Source organism: Pipistrellus hanaki (assembly GCF_964339955.1).
Source record: "Pipistrellus hanaki genome assembly, chromosome: 17".
Taxonomy (NCBI): domain Eukaryota; kingdom Metazoa; phylum Chordata; class Mammalia; order Chiroptera; family Vespertilionidae; genus Pipistrellus; species Pipistrellus hanaki.
The window spans coordinates 47,177,417-47,193,877 of NC_140519.1; the positions used below are offsets into that span (position 1 = coordinate 47,177,417).

General features: G+C 51.7%; 2 protein-coding genes across 18 annotated transcripts in view; both read left to right on the forward strand.

The window, feature by feature from the left end:
• Positions 1-11,165, forward strand: part of PHF20L1 (PHD finger protein 20 like 1) — a 51,037-nt gene extending 39,872 nt beyond the window's left edge. For all 17 annotated transcript variants that reach the window (XM_084864670.1, XM_084864686.1, XM_084864681.1 and 14 more), the window contains 9 exons: positions 497-553; positions 1,708-1,815; positions 2,332-2,493; positions 3,104-3,285; positions 4,110-4,209; positions 5,381-5,576; positions 6,514-6,877; positions 8,089-8,251; positions 9,439-11,165. In XM_084864670.1, coding sequence (XP_084720796.1) covers positions 497-553; positions 1,708-1,815; positions 2,332-2,493; positions 3,104-3,285; positions 4,110-4,209; positions 5,381-5,576; positions 6,514-6,877; positions 8,089-8,251; positions 9,439-9,581 — 1,475 coding nt within the window. In that variant the 3' untranslated portion in view covers positions 9,582-11,165. The remainder of the gene's footprint in view (positions 1-496; positions 554-1,707; positions 1,816-2,331; positions 2,494-3,103; positions 3,286-4,109; positions 4,210-5,380; positions 5,577-6,513; positions 6,878-8,088; positions 8,252-9,438) is intronic.
• A 4,272-nt stretch (positions 11,166-15,437) lies between these two features.
• Positions 15,438-16,461, forward strand: part of TG (thyroglobulin) — a gene marked incomplete at its 5' end in the record, with an annotated part of 131,029 nt that continues 130,005 nt past the window's right edge. The window contains one exon of the mRNA XM_084864293.1: positions 15,438-15,504. Within this exon, the coding sequence (XP_084720419.1) occupies positions 15,438-15,504 (67 nt within the window). The remainder of the gene's footprint in view (positions 15,505-16,461) is intronic.

A 16,461-nucleotide genomic window follows, 5' to 3' on the forward strand; every position in this document is an offset into this window, starting at 1 on the left:
CTTTTGAGAGCCAAATATTTTAAACTTAAACTTCTTCTAACGCCACTTCTTCAAAATAGACTCGTCCAGGCCGTGGTATTTTGTGCAAGAGCCAAAGAGCCGCATGTGGCTCTCAAGCCTTGGTTTGCCGATCACTGCTCTAGGTCATAAGCTAACAGTAGAACCAGGAGTTTAGTCTGTTAGTCTGAGGAGCAGAAATCACCCTTAATTTATCTGTTCTTCCAAGTAAGAAGTCTTTTGTTTATGTTACTACCGTGTTTCCCCGAAAATAAGACATCCTCCGAAAATAAGACTTAGCGCAACTTTGGGAGAAAAAAGTAATATAAGACACTGTCTTATTTTCGGGGAAACAGGGTAGTTCAGGCAATAAAATCATGGAGACCTTCGGGGGAAAGAGTCTTATGGAGAGTTTTTGGTGATCAGTTGTAATTTAAAACACTTCAATACTTTTAACCCTCTCTGACTAAACTTACGTATTTTCCCCCTAAACCTGCAGGAATATCGAAAACAGAAAAAAAAGTGAAATTGGAAGAAAAAAGCGCCACAGCATTTGGTATGAACAGAAAGTAAAATCTTTACGCAAAAGACTAAATGGCTTGGCAGTGGGAGGACTTGGTCTGTCCCTGACTCTCCCTGGTAGTGCTCCTTGCGGCGGGAGCTGTGTCTGAGCTTTACTGGTGGTGTCCTCTCCAGGTGCAGGATTTCTGTCATGCGGATCTCACAGCACTGTGTGTGTGTTTGACAATGGACTTCAAGGCTTTCTCAGAACTGCGTGTTTAACCATCTCTAAATCTGTGGCTATTTAAAAATAAGCTGCCATTGAATATTGTTGATACTTTGAAAATAAATAGACGTTTTTCCCAGGCTGTCTTCTTTAAGCTATCCTCTGAAAAAGTTACTAAGTTTTGTGCTGTCTTTTCTAGCAGCTATGCTATAATGTCTAAAAGTTTTTGGAATAATGGTGACAGTCTTAAATATTCTCCAGGTCAGCTACTGGAGTGCGGTCCCTGGTTGTTGATTAAACCTGGGTGATAAATCGCAGACTAACCCTTTCTGAGTTGGAAAAAGAGTTGAATATCTGGGATGGATTAATTTTAAATAAAATATTCTCGGATACTGCTTTAACTGCCATTTATTTTCTTTAAAGTACACATGATTGGGTACAAGGAAATTTTAGGAAAAGTAAGTTTAATGAAATACATTTTTTCTTTGTGTTTTTAGTTTCCACTCTTGTACACACTGGGGAAGTATTGAAAGACTGAAGGAATTACTTATGGGTTGGTTTAATCTGTCTCATTTTTCCAAAGTAAAGAGATCATCAAGTTTTCTTTGATCTTCTAGTATAATTTTATTAAGTCATATGTGGAAATGCTGAGTCTCCTCAGATGGTCTGAACTTGCGGAGCTCATTTCTTGCCACGTCAGGAAGCTGAGTTATATTCCTCATTTAAAGATGTTAACTGCTGTCTGTGTTAACTTCAAGGTGTCAGGAGTTGGGATTCTCAGCACTGCTTATGAAGACCCCTCTTATAGTCCAATAGGCTCATCAGGAGCTCCAGACTCAGGACAGGAACAGTTTAATTGAACCCATCACTCTGGGCAGGTGACTGGAATAGCTGATTCAAACGTAAATGCTGCTTTTAGGTTAACCACAAAGGAACCACTCAGGACCGGGCTGATTCCTGAATCGCTCACTCTTTTCATTTAGGTAAGAGAAAAGAAAAGGATAAAGAACGGAAAGAGAAGAGAGACAAAGACCACTACAAACCAAAACAGAAGAAGAAGAAGAAAAAGAAAAAGAAATCTAAGCAGCATGGTAAGTGTATTAAAATGGTGATTGCCTTTTTTTTTTTCCAACTTTCCTCTCTTCTTTTATCAAAGTGGAGGTAGAACAAGACCCCTCTGTGGATGAGAACTGGGAAGTTCCTGCAGCTTTCCTCTATCTTGATAATTTTGAAAACAGGAGCTAGGTTTATAAATTAAGCGGTTTGTAAATTAATCTTTGCAAAAATTAGAGACTTTCTTTCCCACCTTATGGTGGACAAGATGCCCTGACAGGCACTCTTGAGTGGACTGAAGGAGTTATGCCCAATCTAGACTTTCATACTGTCTTGAATCAGCTTTCAGGAAAACGTGAGAAAACCAGTGATAGGCTATCAGATAGCCTGCCAAACCCAGTTGATGAGACACAGAATCACCTAGCTAGGCGTGGATGGGAAGAGGAAGTGGTGGCGTGATCCTTATGTGTCTACAACATGACCTCATTACCTTTATAGCGACTCCTCTTGACTACCGGGCACTGCACTCTTTCTCTGTGTGTCTTGCCTTGCAGACTATTCAGACTATGAAGACAGCTCCCTGGAGTTTCTGGAAAGGTGCTGCTCCCCGCTGACCCGGTCCTCGGGGCCCTCCCTGGCGCTGCGCAGCATGTTCACAGAGAAGAACACGTACCAGTACCCGCGGGCCATTCTGTCGGTGGACCTCAGCGGAGAAAGTATGTGAGCGAATGCTTAACTCAGGTCTCAGTTCTGAAATGTAGTCTGAGGGTAGAATGTGCTTTATGGAGGGCCTTTCTGAGCACAGTTTGAAAAGTTACTCTCTAACTAAATGGAAATGTCAGCATTGGAAGTTCCAGCTACTTTTCAATGCGTATGAAGTGAAATGGGCTTTATATTTAGGAGGTCAGACGGTAGGAAGAAACTATCAGTTTCTATCATATCCTGCTTTTCTGCAGGTGATTTTACATCTGTTTTCATATTCTTCACTACCAGCTTATAACAACAATTCTGATCTCCATTGCATAGGTAAACAGGCAGAGGCTGTTTATAAATCAAGCAGCTTTTTGGGTTAGTTAGTATTAGAATTAAAAGGTTGATCTTAACTCCAAAGATAGTTCTTTTTCTCCAAATGTTTTTCTTAGTCTTAAGAATGGACTTTGAACTCGTTCATAAAAGAATTTTAGAGGAAGGAAGGAAAAGAGAGAGAGAGAAACACATCAGTGTGAGAGAAGAGCCCCTGCTTGGCCTTGCTCGCTCAGTATGTGCTAGCATGTTCCCTCCCCACGGAAACAGGACTGTGCTGAGGGCCCCTTTCTGTGTGTCTAGACTTGACCGACGTGGAGTTCCTAGATGACTCTTCCACGGAGAGCTTGCTCCTGAGTGGGGACGAGTACAATCAGGACTTCGACTCCACCAACTTCGAGGAATCTCAGGACGAAGACGATGCTCTCAATGAGATCGTGCGCTGCATTTGTGAAATGGACGAGGAGAACGGCTTCATGATCCAGGTGAGCCGCCTCCCCGCGGGAAGAGGGAGAGACTTCAGGGCTCAGCCAGTGCGAGGCACGTCTGTGTTCTCCTCCTCACTGTGCAGCCGGGGGCAGAGGGGTCTGACGCAGTGTGATGTGCACGGGGCAGACTCTCCCTGTGCCAGGGTGGTTAGTGCGCGGCCTTCATGGGGCAATTCCTTTCAGGAGCCATTCGGCTGGGTGAGCGTCCCCACTGATGGCTGACCTAGCCCCCTCCTGCTGGTCTGCATCCCTGTTACATGTGTGTCTCCCTCCACCGGCAGCTGCGGACACAGTCCACTGGTCCCCAAGGTCAGAGGGCAGATAGCTCTCCCTGCGGACAGAGCAGCTCTGAGAGAAAAGGGAGGCAGAGCAGCGTTTGTGATGCCTCTTGGGAGGTTTGGAGATGCCAGTTGCAGAAATATAAACAGTAACCTCCTTTTTTCCCCCCCTTTCCGTAGTTTTCTCAAATAAGAAAACTACTGCTTTATAGGCGGTACTTTAAGAGATTATGGTTACAGGCACTGCGATAAGCTTGCCTTTAAGTTTTTTTCCTTCACTTTAATAAGCTATTCTTAAGAATTTAAAACACGTAATTACCTAAAACCAGTGGGAAATAGATGAGAGAAATGGTTTATGACTTTGATGAACCAAGTAATTTATCAGAGCATGTTCTAATGGGTGTAGCTGGAGGGAGTTCCCCACAGAGTTGACTGTTTCCGAAATGAGATTGGTCCTCAGCGCTCAGGGCGGTGCTGTGCGGAGGAGGGCTGCGGAAGGGCCCTGTGGGGGCGGGCCCGCATGATGGCTCCTCTGTCCCGCAGTGCGACGAGTGTCTGTGCTGGCAGCACAGCGTGTGCCTGGGGCTGCTGGAGGAGAGCATCCCAGAGCAGTACACCTGCTACGTCTGCCGCGACCCTCCCGGTAAGACACCCACCCCCGGGCCCCACTCCCCTCCCCGCCGGTCTGGTGAGGAACCCACGACGGCAGCTGCGCAGAGCGCCGCTCCTTCCTTGCTGCTCAGACTCCACTTCCATCTAAGATTCTCAAGCAGTTTTCTTATTAATGACGTAGGCAGACATTCCCATAAGTTCACCCACATGGCACCGCCTGGCTGGAAGGGCAGCTCAGCGTCTTCCTGGGGCAGCACCACCCTTCCCGTATCCTGCGCACTCCTCTGAGGCCTGTGCCTGCCTCTTCCTGGCAGCTGTCCCGGGCGTGCTCTCTGCCCTGGCTTTGTCAGGCCCCGGAGGGCGGTGCACCCAGCGAATTTCAGGGCAGGTGGGACCTCGGGTGATCGCATGTGGTTCCTTTATTTCATGATGAGGCAACTCAGGCACGAAGGTGGAATCTCTTGGGCACAAGCACAGACTTGACATGGCAGCCGCTCAGGGTGCTGCCCCGGAGGCCGTCCTCCCTCGGCTCTCAGAGGAGCACTTCTGCACTGTCCATCCCCTCTGCTTCCCAGGCAGATGGAGGCTAACGAGGTGCTTTCGTGTCTGTCAGAAAGTGCAGCCAGCTAAGCAGGCAGACATGCAGGCAGACATTTGCCCATTCCGTCAGCGGCATTGACTGCCTGCCTCCTGTCTGAGGCACCGGGCAGAGGCCAGCTGACTCATTCTGATGACGCCTCCTCTTTCTGACAGTGCAGTGGGGGACACAGACACACAATGGATAGTGGGATATAGGTCCTGTTGACATCAAAAGTACAGGATTACGTAGGGTTCTGCCGGGTCTCAGCCATGGGGAGGGGTCCCTAGTTTCTTGTCTATATCTCGCCTTTATCCAGGTCACAACAGTTGAGTGACAGGCAGGTGTCACGTCTCATTTCTGTCCAGCCCTCAGCCTGTTCAGAGGGCAGATGGCAGGTGCATGCAAAGCGGAAAGCAGTGCCCGCAAGGTTCCCTCCACTGGGTCCTTTGTAGCCAACACTCCTCATGGGGCCTGTCCCCTGGGGGCAGGGAGTCCTGTGCCCGCCCTCAGAGCCCTGTGCCCGCTTCAGTGTGTCTTCACTGCGCACTGAGGACGCTCGGTGGCAGCTGAACAGACACCCGAGGCGTGGGCCCTTGGTCACTAATGCCCGCTCCCCCCACAGGGCAGAGGTGGAGCGCAAAGTACCGCCACGACAAGGACTGGCTGAACCATGGGAGGATGTGTGGGCTGTCGTTTGTGAAGGAGAATTATTCTCACCTCAATGCCAAAAAGATCGTCTCCACACACCACCTGCTTGCTGACGTCTACGGCGTCACGGAGGTCCTGCACGGCCTGCAGCTGAAGATCGGCATCCTCAAGTGAGCGGGCGGCCGGGCGGGGTCTGCTCAGTGGGGAGTCTGATGCAGACTGAGCCGCATGGCCTTCTGACGATTCAGACCAGCAGAAGGCAGAATCATTACTGAATACACCATAGCTTAAAAAGAGGAAAGATTCATAACAGCTTGCATGTGGTTACGTGGACAGTACCTATCAAAGTAAAGGTGTGCATATAGTACTCGGCCGTTCCATAGCTAGAACTTTCTCTGGCTGACACATTCCCCTCCGTGTGCAAAGATACACACGCCTGTCGGTGGGCAGTTGGCTGGGTGATTAGACTGTGTACAGGAAGGAAACCTGGCAGGATGGCCGGGCGGGTGACATCCCGGGGAAGGCAGATGGTGAGAGCTGTGTGTGGGAAGGAAAGGTGCACGCTGGCCCTTTGGAGAGAATTGTGTGTGCGCAGGAAAAGCCCGGGACTGCACCTTGGGGACATGAGTGTGTGTGGCAGGGGTTTCATTCTGTCCACAGTGTAGTCAGATTTCGTCCTGGGCAAGTATCACTTTTTTATTTAATAAAGATTATAAAATGATGCTCACATAAAAGTTTTTCATATCATACCATGCAAAAATAGTATAGTGAGAATTCAGTAGAAAAAGAAGTCTGTATATCAACAGAATTAAATTCACGGTTGCTTTTCCCCCTGAATACTGCTTCTGTCCAATTGTGAAAATTCAAATTGTGGATGACATACTGGGGCAGATGAACCACAGAATATCTTTGCTTTTGTCTTGAGTCCCGACCTCCGAACCCGGTTCCTGGGGTGAGAGTTGGAGTCAGTGGGCCTGCGGCAGGCACTCCGCACACAGAGGCAGCAGCACCAGGCTCGCTGCGTCATTCTGATTGTGAAGCTTACTATGCTTGTACTTGTTGCTAGATCTTTTTTTTTAATTGCTGTTTCTCCAACTCTGTTTTCAGGAATAAACACCATCCTGACCTTCACCTCTGGGCCTGTTCTGGGAAGCGGAAAGACCAAGACCCAGTCATGGCGGGGGCGGAGAAAAAGGTGCCAGTGCCAGACCCGGTGCCTCCCGAGGAGAAGCAGCACCACGTGCAGAACCACAGGGAGCCGCCCCGGACGCCCCTGAAGGCGGAAGGGACCTACATCATCAGCGAGCACAGCTACCAGAAGCCGCCGGCCGGCCGGGACTGCAGAGCTCCCGCAGACCCCGGCAGCTCCGAGGAGGAGGAGCTCAGCAGCTTTGAGGAGGAGCAGGAGCTGTACCTGCGGGAGAGACGCCGTGCGCAGTGCCCGGGCAGAGAAGCGGGGGCGCCTGCACAGGTAGGACTGTCCCCGTGTCTGGGAGGGACACGTGCTGGGTCAGCAGAGGGAGAGGGTCCCCGCCTGAGTCCCAGGGCTCGCTCCCGTTTCCCAGGGTGCCGGGCCTCCTGAGGGGAAAGACAGTCTCTGCTTTCTCGACAAGAAAACACGGGCCCTTCGCACATTGAATTGTCCGCTAAGTTCGAATTGTAGAATTTCAGTGAACTTTGGCCCTAATGAAAATTTTAATTTTATATAAGCATACCTAGATTCCCACATTTTATTCCAAATGGAAATGTCTGGGGGAGAACAGGAACGTGCACATGGGTGTGTATATATTTTAATAGAATTTTTCTTTTTTATGTGTAAGATAAAAGGTGGCACTTTATCCTCTTTTAAAAAAAAGTTAGCAGATTTGTATATACATATCAGCTCCATCATGCGGTAAGTGAATTCCTAGAGCCCTGTGTCCAGTGAATATCTATAAACCTCCTTCTGCTCACAGGGATTGGCAAGGATGTACCTCCGTCTTCACAAAGGCGAATTTAAATTCACAATGCCTCTGTCACGTCAGTTCTTTATTGTCTGGCTCCCTGTATCAAGTAATCGCCATCAATAAATATTTGGCTGAACTTGGGAAGATTGCATTTCATAAAACTTATGAAATTATTGTCAAATTAATATTCCTTTTATGAAATGGGTTATTTCTGAGTTCATATTTGGTGTGTGTACACCAAGCAGTTTGCACTTAAGTTTTTAAGAGTTTTCTCTTTGCCTCATTGATTTCACTGCATCAGGCCAGTCCCCCCTGCAGTGAATTAGACTTTAACTGGTCTTTGCCAGCTTTCTTCTTGATTTTTCCGTCATTGCTGTTTGCCTGCCATGTGTGTGTGTCATCAATTAAGACGAATTGAGAGAGGGGTCAATCTGAATTAGCTGGACATTCTAATTATAGACGCATTAGTGAGTTCGTTTGTTTATCGAGTTTCAGTCAATACCTTTGATCCTGTGTAGCACTATGCTGCTAGGCATTGAGGGGAGGTGGAACGGAAATGTCTGCTCTTATCGACCGTCAGCTGTCATTGATTATAGGCTAGACTGCCTTAAGAATAGTCTAGGAACTCGATTGGGTTTTGCTGATCTCTGTGGGGGATGAGGTTTATAATGTATCTTTTCCTTTATGACGGGACATCACATCCAACTCTGTGTTTTTTCAATGTGTTTTGGCGAAGAATGCAGCTGAAAAGAACATGGTGTTTGTTTATAATGATAAAAAGGGCTCTGAAGACCCAGGAGACGCACACCTGCAGTGGCAGCTCAACCTCCTTACGCACATCGAGAACGTGCAGAATGAAGTCACCAGCAGGATGGATCTCATAGAAAAAGAAGTTGATGGTAATTTAAGGACAAACTAAAATGTAGTTACTACAGCGTGTGATTAGGAAGAAGTTGTTTCAGGCTTTTTTTGTTGTTAATCCTCATATGAGAATATTCTTCCATTGATTTTTTAAACAGAGTAGAAGGGAGAGGGAGAGAGAAACATTGATGTGAGAGAGAGCCCTGATCAAGGCCTGGGATCGAGCCTGCAACGAAGGTACATGCCCTTTGACCGGAATCGAACCCAGGACCCTTCTGTCCTCGGGCTGATGCCCTAAGCACTGAGGTGTTTAAGGCTTTTTAAATTGTGGGGCGGAGACTGCAGGGGCTGGCATGCCAGGGGGGCTCCCTCACTCCCTTTACATGTGCTGACACAGCTAGCATGGCGGTCTCCAAGCTTGGGACAATGTGACTGCATAAATCTTAGGGATTGTGTTTTAAGGGGGATATTTATGAAACATTGCCCTGTGCCTGCTCACAGTAACTATTAATTTAGGCTTAAACTGTCTCTTCTTCATTTTAAGGGAAACTCAGCTGCTCTAACCAGAAGTTTGTTTTTAACAAAGGAAAGTAGGTGGCAATCTGTGTCCTTTTCAATTCTAATTACTTTTTAAAAAACATAAACATACGAAGAGTCTAGGCAGAATGCAATTAATTTGCATTCTACAGTTTTTATTAATAATAGGGGATAGTGTCACATTTCTTTTCTCTCTCTATTCCATGAGAGAGTAAAAGGAGACATTCACAGCGGAGTTAATTTGCCCTAGCCATTTTTGCTCAGTGGATAGAGCATCTGCCTAGGGACCGAAGGGTCCCAGGTTTGATTCCTGTCAAAGGCATGCCTGAGTTGCAGGCTCCTACCCAATAGAGGGTGTGCAGGAAGCAGCCAATCAATGATTCTCTCTCATCATTGATGTTTCTACCTCTCTTTCCCTTTCTGAAATCAATAAAAATATATTTTCATAAAAAAACAAACTTAATTTAAACACATGAAGAGAAAAATTACCTAAAATCACAGTAGGTTAAACTTACCAAGAGGGACTCGAACCCTTGTGGGATAAGATACAAAGGTTGCTGAATGCCGTGCATATTGGCCTTCTACAAAATGGGAAGTGAACTGCCTCCATCATGTTTGTAGCCTTCTCATTATACCAGTTTGGGCTGGTCTTCCAGTTCGATTCAGACATGTTGGTTCTTTCTTCTAGTTCTGGAGAGCTGGCTGGACTTCACAGGGGAGCTGGAGCCGCCCGACCCGCTCACGAGACTGCCCCAGCTTAAGCGCCACCTCAAGCAGCTGCTGATGGACATGGGCAAGGTGCAGCAGATCGCCACGCTGTGCTCCGTATGACGCTGCGCTCTGACCGCCGAGCCTGCGGGGGAGGGCAGGCGCCCTCTGGCGCGGTGGCCTTCACTGCCCACGTGGCTGCTGGGTGGGCAGTGACAGCGCAGGGCTGTTTGGTCACTTCCTGATTTGTGACATCATAGCCCAGCACCTTGAAAAGGAAAATGAAGAACAACTTTATCAAGGATGCTCATGTGAAAATCAATCTAGGAGCAAGCTACAATGAAATTGCCAACATCAGTGGAAGTGGAATGGACTCTTCGAAGGGAATTGAATGGGCAGGGTTCCTGAGTAGTGGATTACATAAAACTCAAGCCACCGTAGAAAGAAATGTGGTGTATCAATATAGTTTGTAGCAGGAAGATCCTTGTTTAGAAATCAGCATTTGGCCAAAAAAAACACAAACATATCTAGAGAGGAAACCCACGTTTGAGAGTACTGTAATTGCCATGAGAGCCGTCTTCTCTGCAGCTGACCAGCTGCGTGGAGACGGACTGTTTCCACTGCTGAGGATCATGAGCTGTATCTCAGGTGAGGAATGTCCTGATCGGAAAACTGACGGCAGCAGCCTCACTTCCGGGGAGAACAGCGGTGGAATTCGCCTCACTCCGATCGGATTCCAGAAGCAAACACCAGGCAGTTGGAGTTCATTGCGGACACTGAGCTCATTGAAAACAAAAGGGGCTGCAGGAGGGTCAGTGTGCCAAATGCGGATGATACGGCCAGAAGGAGGATTTTAGGTGTCACGTGAGTTGCCCCCCACGTCTTACAGATGCCACAGGCCTTCAGAAGCGTGCGTGCCACCGCACTGTATGCGACACACAGGCGATGACAGCATGCAGGCTTCACGCACTGACTGGTCCGCCTGTGCTCAGTGTTTCCTCCGGAAAAGCCACGGGAAACGCCCTCAGCGGGACGAGGCAGGGAGCGGCCGGCCGGCCTGGCGGGGGCTCCTGACCGCCGGTAGTGGAATACTGGAAAAGCTGCGTTTCTGAAGATGAATTTTATTTTTAAAAATACATGCGCACTCAGAACTTTTCACTCTGACCACAGATGGACCCGTTTCTGAAACCAAAGGCAACTAAGTTGCTGCGTCAGCTCTTGCTGGGCTCCGAGCCCGTCCCGCCCGCAGCGCCTGTGCGCCCGCCCATGTTCGCGCAGGGATGCGGCCGCGTGGACGCCTGTTTGAAGCAAACACTCGGCGTACATGTGTACATAGCCCACACATATTTATATCTACATATCTAGTTTTATTACCATAGACTCTACGAATGGGTGGTTAACATGAAATGTTACCTTTTAACGAGACTGTTTTTAAATTTAAAAACATATGTACAGGTTTTGGAGCTCTTTAAAAAAGGGGGGAAGGCTGTTCAGAGGAGGCCGTTCGATGACATGACACTTGAATATTTTACGCCTCGTTCTGTGGATCAGTTCTAGCGGTCGTTCTGACTGAGAGGCAGGAAACTTGAATTTATCTTTGATAAGAATTCATGCCACTGTACATTCAGATGTTATTTAAATTTGCAAACACACTGTTCTATATGTAAGGTACTGTATGTAAACACTTTATTAAAATGATTCCACGTACCTGGCGGCTCCCGCTCGCCTCTTTGCGGCCTTATGTGTTGATGTGAAGATGATGAGAAGAACGTGCTGCACAGTGGTTAGCACTGTCTTGCCCTTGAGGTTCTGAGCCTGACACAGGTGCCACGTCCGGCAGACAGCCCATCCTGGGTGTCCCTGCCACAGGAGCTTCGTCAGACTCCACTGAGGCGTGGCAGCTTCAGGAGAGGTGACACTGGAGAAGGTGCTTAAACTTGTACATTAAAGTAAAAGCCATGTGCCTGTATGCCACGTGTGGAGCAAGTCTGTTCATGTATTTCAAGATTGGCACTGTGCCTTCCACCTGTGCTTAAACACAGCTCTCCTCTCCTCCCGGGTGTGGTTATAGCTTGGACAGGGGATGTCTGTCTCCCTTTCCTCAGCAGTGGCAGAGCCTCCTGACCCTGGGAGTGTCTGGGGTGGCGCCTGGATTCCTGTCCCACCCAGAGAGGTCCCCCTGTGTCCAGGGACACCTCCCGTCTCAGTGCCAGGATGTGGTAATGCGTCTTGTTCTTGTGTCTTCAAATGAGACCACTTAGTTTGTGAGCAGCCAGCAGACCGGGAGTTCCAGCCATAGGTAATTAAGTGGCTGAAATTTTGCTCTCTTCAGTGTGAGTTGGAAGCCTGAATTTTTAAAGCTAATATGTCAAAACACTTCTATAGACATATCCGGTCAATGCAGAGTATCAAGGATCGATGGACACTTTTTAGCAACTAGCGGGCTGAGTGTGCCTTGGTTAGGAGGGCGTGAGTTCATTGTGAGAAGTTACAGGTGAACTGGTTTCCAGTCTTGTACAAAGTGCAAGCACATCCATGTACTGCTGGCCAACTAACGGTTCATGGTGACCCAGAGAGGATGGGGGCAGCCTCGGGAGGGAGTGGCCATTCTCAGTGTGAGGCTGAGGACTAACTTGTGCCTCCTCACCCTGCTGTGGGGTCCTGTGAGCCGCTCTTTCCAAACGTGGGGCAGCGCCTCTTCTCCGAGGGCTCTTGGTGATTCTCGTCCTCTTGGGCCAAGTCCCCTTTGCCACACTCACTCGCAGGGCTTCCTCTCGGTGTTCCTGTTCCGCATGTCCCACGTGGGGCCCGTTTCCCTTCGGCCCCCGCGTCTCCTGCCGACCTCTCTGCTGACGCGTCACCCCGGTACCTCTCCGTTTCATCACTGGATGTGCCGGGCCCTCGTGGGTCCGTGTCTTCCTGCTTCCCTGTCCCACGGGCGGTCCACCGTTCTTCATAAAAACGGTGTGCAGAAGTGTCACTCCTGGCCTGTTAACTTTCGGTCACTTCCAGCATGATGCTAAGCGGAACAGGCCAGTCTGAGACAGACAAGCACCCCACACTCTCACTTGTGGAATCTAATGAACAAAATGAAATGACCCACAAAATGAGGCCTGAAGCACGGAGGCCTGGGACAGACTGACTCCTCAGTGTGGGGTGGGGGGCGAGAAGAGATAAACCAGGCACAGCCATGGACACGGGCAACAGGTGGTGAAGCCCGAGAATAGGGGGCGGTGGTGATGGTGGGTAAGGGCTGGGAGGAGGGGGGCAAGGGGAGGGAAAATGAGAGAGATCTGTAACACTATCACCAATCAAAACACATGAATTAAAATAATTAATCCAATTAATTCTGGAAGAAAACCCAACCAGAACAGCCACTTCCCGGCTAGAGGAGCAACGGACCACTGACCGAGGGCCCGCTCCATGCTGTGTTCTGTGCCTGTTACCCGCCATCTCCGACTCAGCTGATGCTCCACGGTGACATTCTCCTGCTCCTTGGCGTGATGAGTGGTTTCCGTCAAAGCCTGGACGTGGGTGTTGCGCTAAGAAAGCCTAGATCTCATTGGAGCTCTCCGTTCAGTAGAACTGAGAGCACTGAGGGGCGGGAGGGCACCCCCCATTGCTGCCCGGCGGGAGGCGGGGAGAGCAGGAATCCAGGTCTTGCCCCGCCTCTGCTGACACCTCAGGGGACAGGCCTGGTTCCTGCTGGTGGGGGGGTGATGGGTTCCCATGAGACCTTCAGTGACTGCTGGGGGTGGAGGGTGGCCCTCCTACCTGTCCCGGGCCCCTTTGGACACCACCCGCTGGGAGGGGAGAGGGACACCTTATGGTCACCACCGGGAGGGGTGCGGCCTCCCTGTCTTGCCAAGGGCTGAGTCCAGCACCAGGAGCGGCCACGGTGCCCGCAGTCTGGACCAGGAGGGTGTGTGGCTGTGGGCTCCCAGGGCGGGACTTGGGGAGACACCGTCTCGCAGGGCCTGGCTGGGCTGCGTGGGCAGGGAGGCTCGGTGGGTCTCGGGGGTGACGGCCGATGGCTTCAGGGACAGTGACGCCTGCTGTCTCAAAGCACTTCCTCCCCTGTGTCCCACTCACTCCCCAGTACCCCAGCCTCAGGAGGCGGCCCTCAGGCACAGCCCGGCTTGGAGGAGGACGGGTGGGAGAGGAGGTGCAGCGGTGTGTTTGGGGCCGGGCAGAGGAGAGGTGGCAGGGCGGGAGGGGAGGCTGCCAGCACCGTGACGAGGCCGGGGCAGGAGCGGGCACGGGGACGAGGAGCTGAGTCACGATGAGAGCGGTTTCGGGGCGCAGAGGCCGTGCGTGCGTGGCTCTGGCTCACGCTCTGCTGCCCGGGTGGAGACAAGCACCTCTCCGACACCCTCAGTGCCCAGTCTGCCCAGCAGCTCCGTGTCCCCCTGCCCCCCAGGGCACTCATGTTCACAGCCACCAGGGCGGTGCCCTCTCCAGGGGCTCTGAGTGGCGTCAGCTCCCAGTCCCCAGGCCCTTGACCTCACAGCACACGTCTCCCCAGGAAGTGAATTCTGGGGTCCCCGAGGCACCGAACCCAGTGGAGCGGAGTGCCTGGCCGGGCCCGGGCCAGCAAGAATGACTGGGCACAGGCTGGGCCGCTCTGCGCCTGCGCCCGGTGGCCAGCCCAGCAGGCTGGTGCCCATCCTGACAGCACAGCGCTGGCTCCTCCGCAGGGGGCTCACCTGCCCAATAGGGGTGCAGGGGGCCCGCTGGGGGTGCCCCTCCTCCTGCGCCTCCTTTGCACCCTCTGCAGTCACCTTAGTCCCCGTCTCATTCTCCGTTATGCCACCCCCAGGCGGAGTGGTCACCCAGCCCTGCCCGTGCTTCTGGCACCCAAGACTGAGAAGCAGCCTGGCCAGGGTGGGAGTGGGGAGGCCGGGGGAGGCTGTGCCAGTCGGTCAGCTGGCCAGGCTGGGGGACCCGAAGGAGGCCGGGCGGCGAGGGTATAGGAGGGCCCGTGCCCAGTGGGAGGGGTGATGGCTTGTGTAGGATTCGGAGGCTGTGAGATGGGGAGGCAGGAGGCTCAGGACTCGGGTTTGCTAGGGGACAGAGCAGCCTGTGGGGGTGCATGTGGGACAGGGGGGTGGGAGTGTCTGTGCAGCACCCAGGCACTAAACGCAAATAACTGCTGAGCTTTCCTTTCCGCTATTTGTATCGCAAACACAAAAAATGACAGTAACCAACACTGAGTAGTGATACATATAAATACTGTTTTTTTTTTTAAAAAAACCAAACAAACACGTATTTTTATTGACTTCAGAGAGGCAGAGAGAGGGAGAGAGAGAGAGAAACATCAATGGTGAGAGGGAGTCACTGATTGGCTGCCTCCTGCAGTCCCACATGGGGGCTTCGGACTGCAACCCGGGCCTGTGCCTGACTGTGACCAGGAACTGAACCATGGCCGCCTGGTTCATAGGTAAACGCTCAGCCCTGGAGCCACACTGACCGGGCCATCCTGTTCCTGACTGTGCCTGCTTTGTTCTCGGCCATGCTGCTCACTGCCCAGCCCGTCTGCTGGATGGGGCTCTCACACAAATACTGGTAGAGGGAAAGAGGGGGGCGGGGAGGGGAGAAGGGAAGAAGGGAGGGGAGGAGAAAGAAAGGAGGAGTGGAGGGATGGGAGCAAGGAAGGGGGATTGCTCTTCCCGTGGGCCCGAGCCTGCTGCCCACCAAGCCCCGAGCGTTGCCTTCTCTGGGTAAAGATGGATCTGGAAGCCACCCAACCCTGTTCGGCACCCCGTGTCCTCAGCCAGACTCTCACCCCCCGCTGGCCACACGAGGGTCCTCGGGGAGCAGCCGCGGGTGGAGGGGCCCTCGTGCTTGGCTCAGGAGACAGGGCGGCTGCTCCCCTGAGTGCCCGCGGGCGGGGCAGGGGGCACCGCAGCTCCATAAAGGCTCCCTGGCCAGAGCCCCGGGCAGGAGCGCCTCCAGCCCTTCACCCCGGAAGGGCCCAGCATGGCGCCGGCCCTGTGGCTCCTCGGCCTGCTGGCCTCTGCCCACCTGGTGTCAGCCAACATCTTCGGTGAGTTCCCCGCCCAGGGCCATGGGGCAGCCGGAGGAGGGCGCCCTCGGGGCCGCAGCCCCTCAGCCAGCCAGGCTGTGCCCCGGGCCTTGGCACATCCCTGGTCTCACTTAATCTCTGCAGTCTCCTCAGGTCGCCTTTTTCGCTCTTTCCTTTCTAGATGAAGAGACGGAGGTTCTGAGAGGCGGTCTCAGCTGTCTGAGGTCGCTTAGCTAGTGATTGGGAAACTCCATCTTCCCAATTTAATTATAACGCCCGATGCTAGCGAATATTTTTAAAAGTATGTTCCTATGATTTCAGAGAGGAAGGGGAGAGGGAGACAGAGGTAGAAACATCAGAGAATCATTGGTTGGCTGCCTCCTGCACATCCTGCACAATCAAGGTGACCAGACCTCCCGCTTTTGGTGGGACAGTCCCGATTTTTAACAATTTGTCCCTCGGCGTTTTAAAAAAGTCCTGATCGCCAATGCCGGTTTGGCTCAGTGGATAGAGCGTCGGCCTGTGGACTGAAAGGTCCCGGGTTCGATTCCGGTCAAGGGCATGTACCTTGGTTGCGGGCACATCCCCAGTAGGGGGTGTGCAAGAGGCAGCTGGTCGATGACTCTCTCTCTCATCGATGTTTCTAACTCTCTATCTCTTTCCCTTCCTCTCTGTACAAAATCAATAAAATATATTTAAAAAAAAAAAAAAAAAAGCCACGGGACACGGGACAAATTGTTGAAAATCGGGACTGTCCGGCCAAACGCGGGACGGACGTCTGGTCACCTTATACACAGTGGACAGAGCCCGCAACCCGGGCCCGTGCCCCGACTGGGAATGGAACCGTGACCTCCGTTCACAGGCGGAGCCCACCCGTGGGGTGGCGGGCACTGCGCCTGCGCTCTGGGCGTGGCCGCCGCTTCCTGTGAGCCTGTGGGTGCGTCCGGGCTCCTGCCTCCTGCTGGAGAGGGAGCAGGT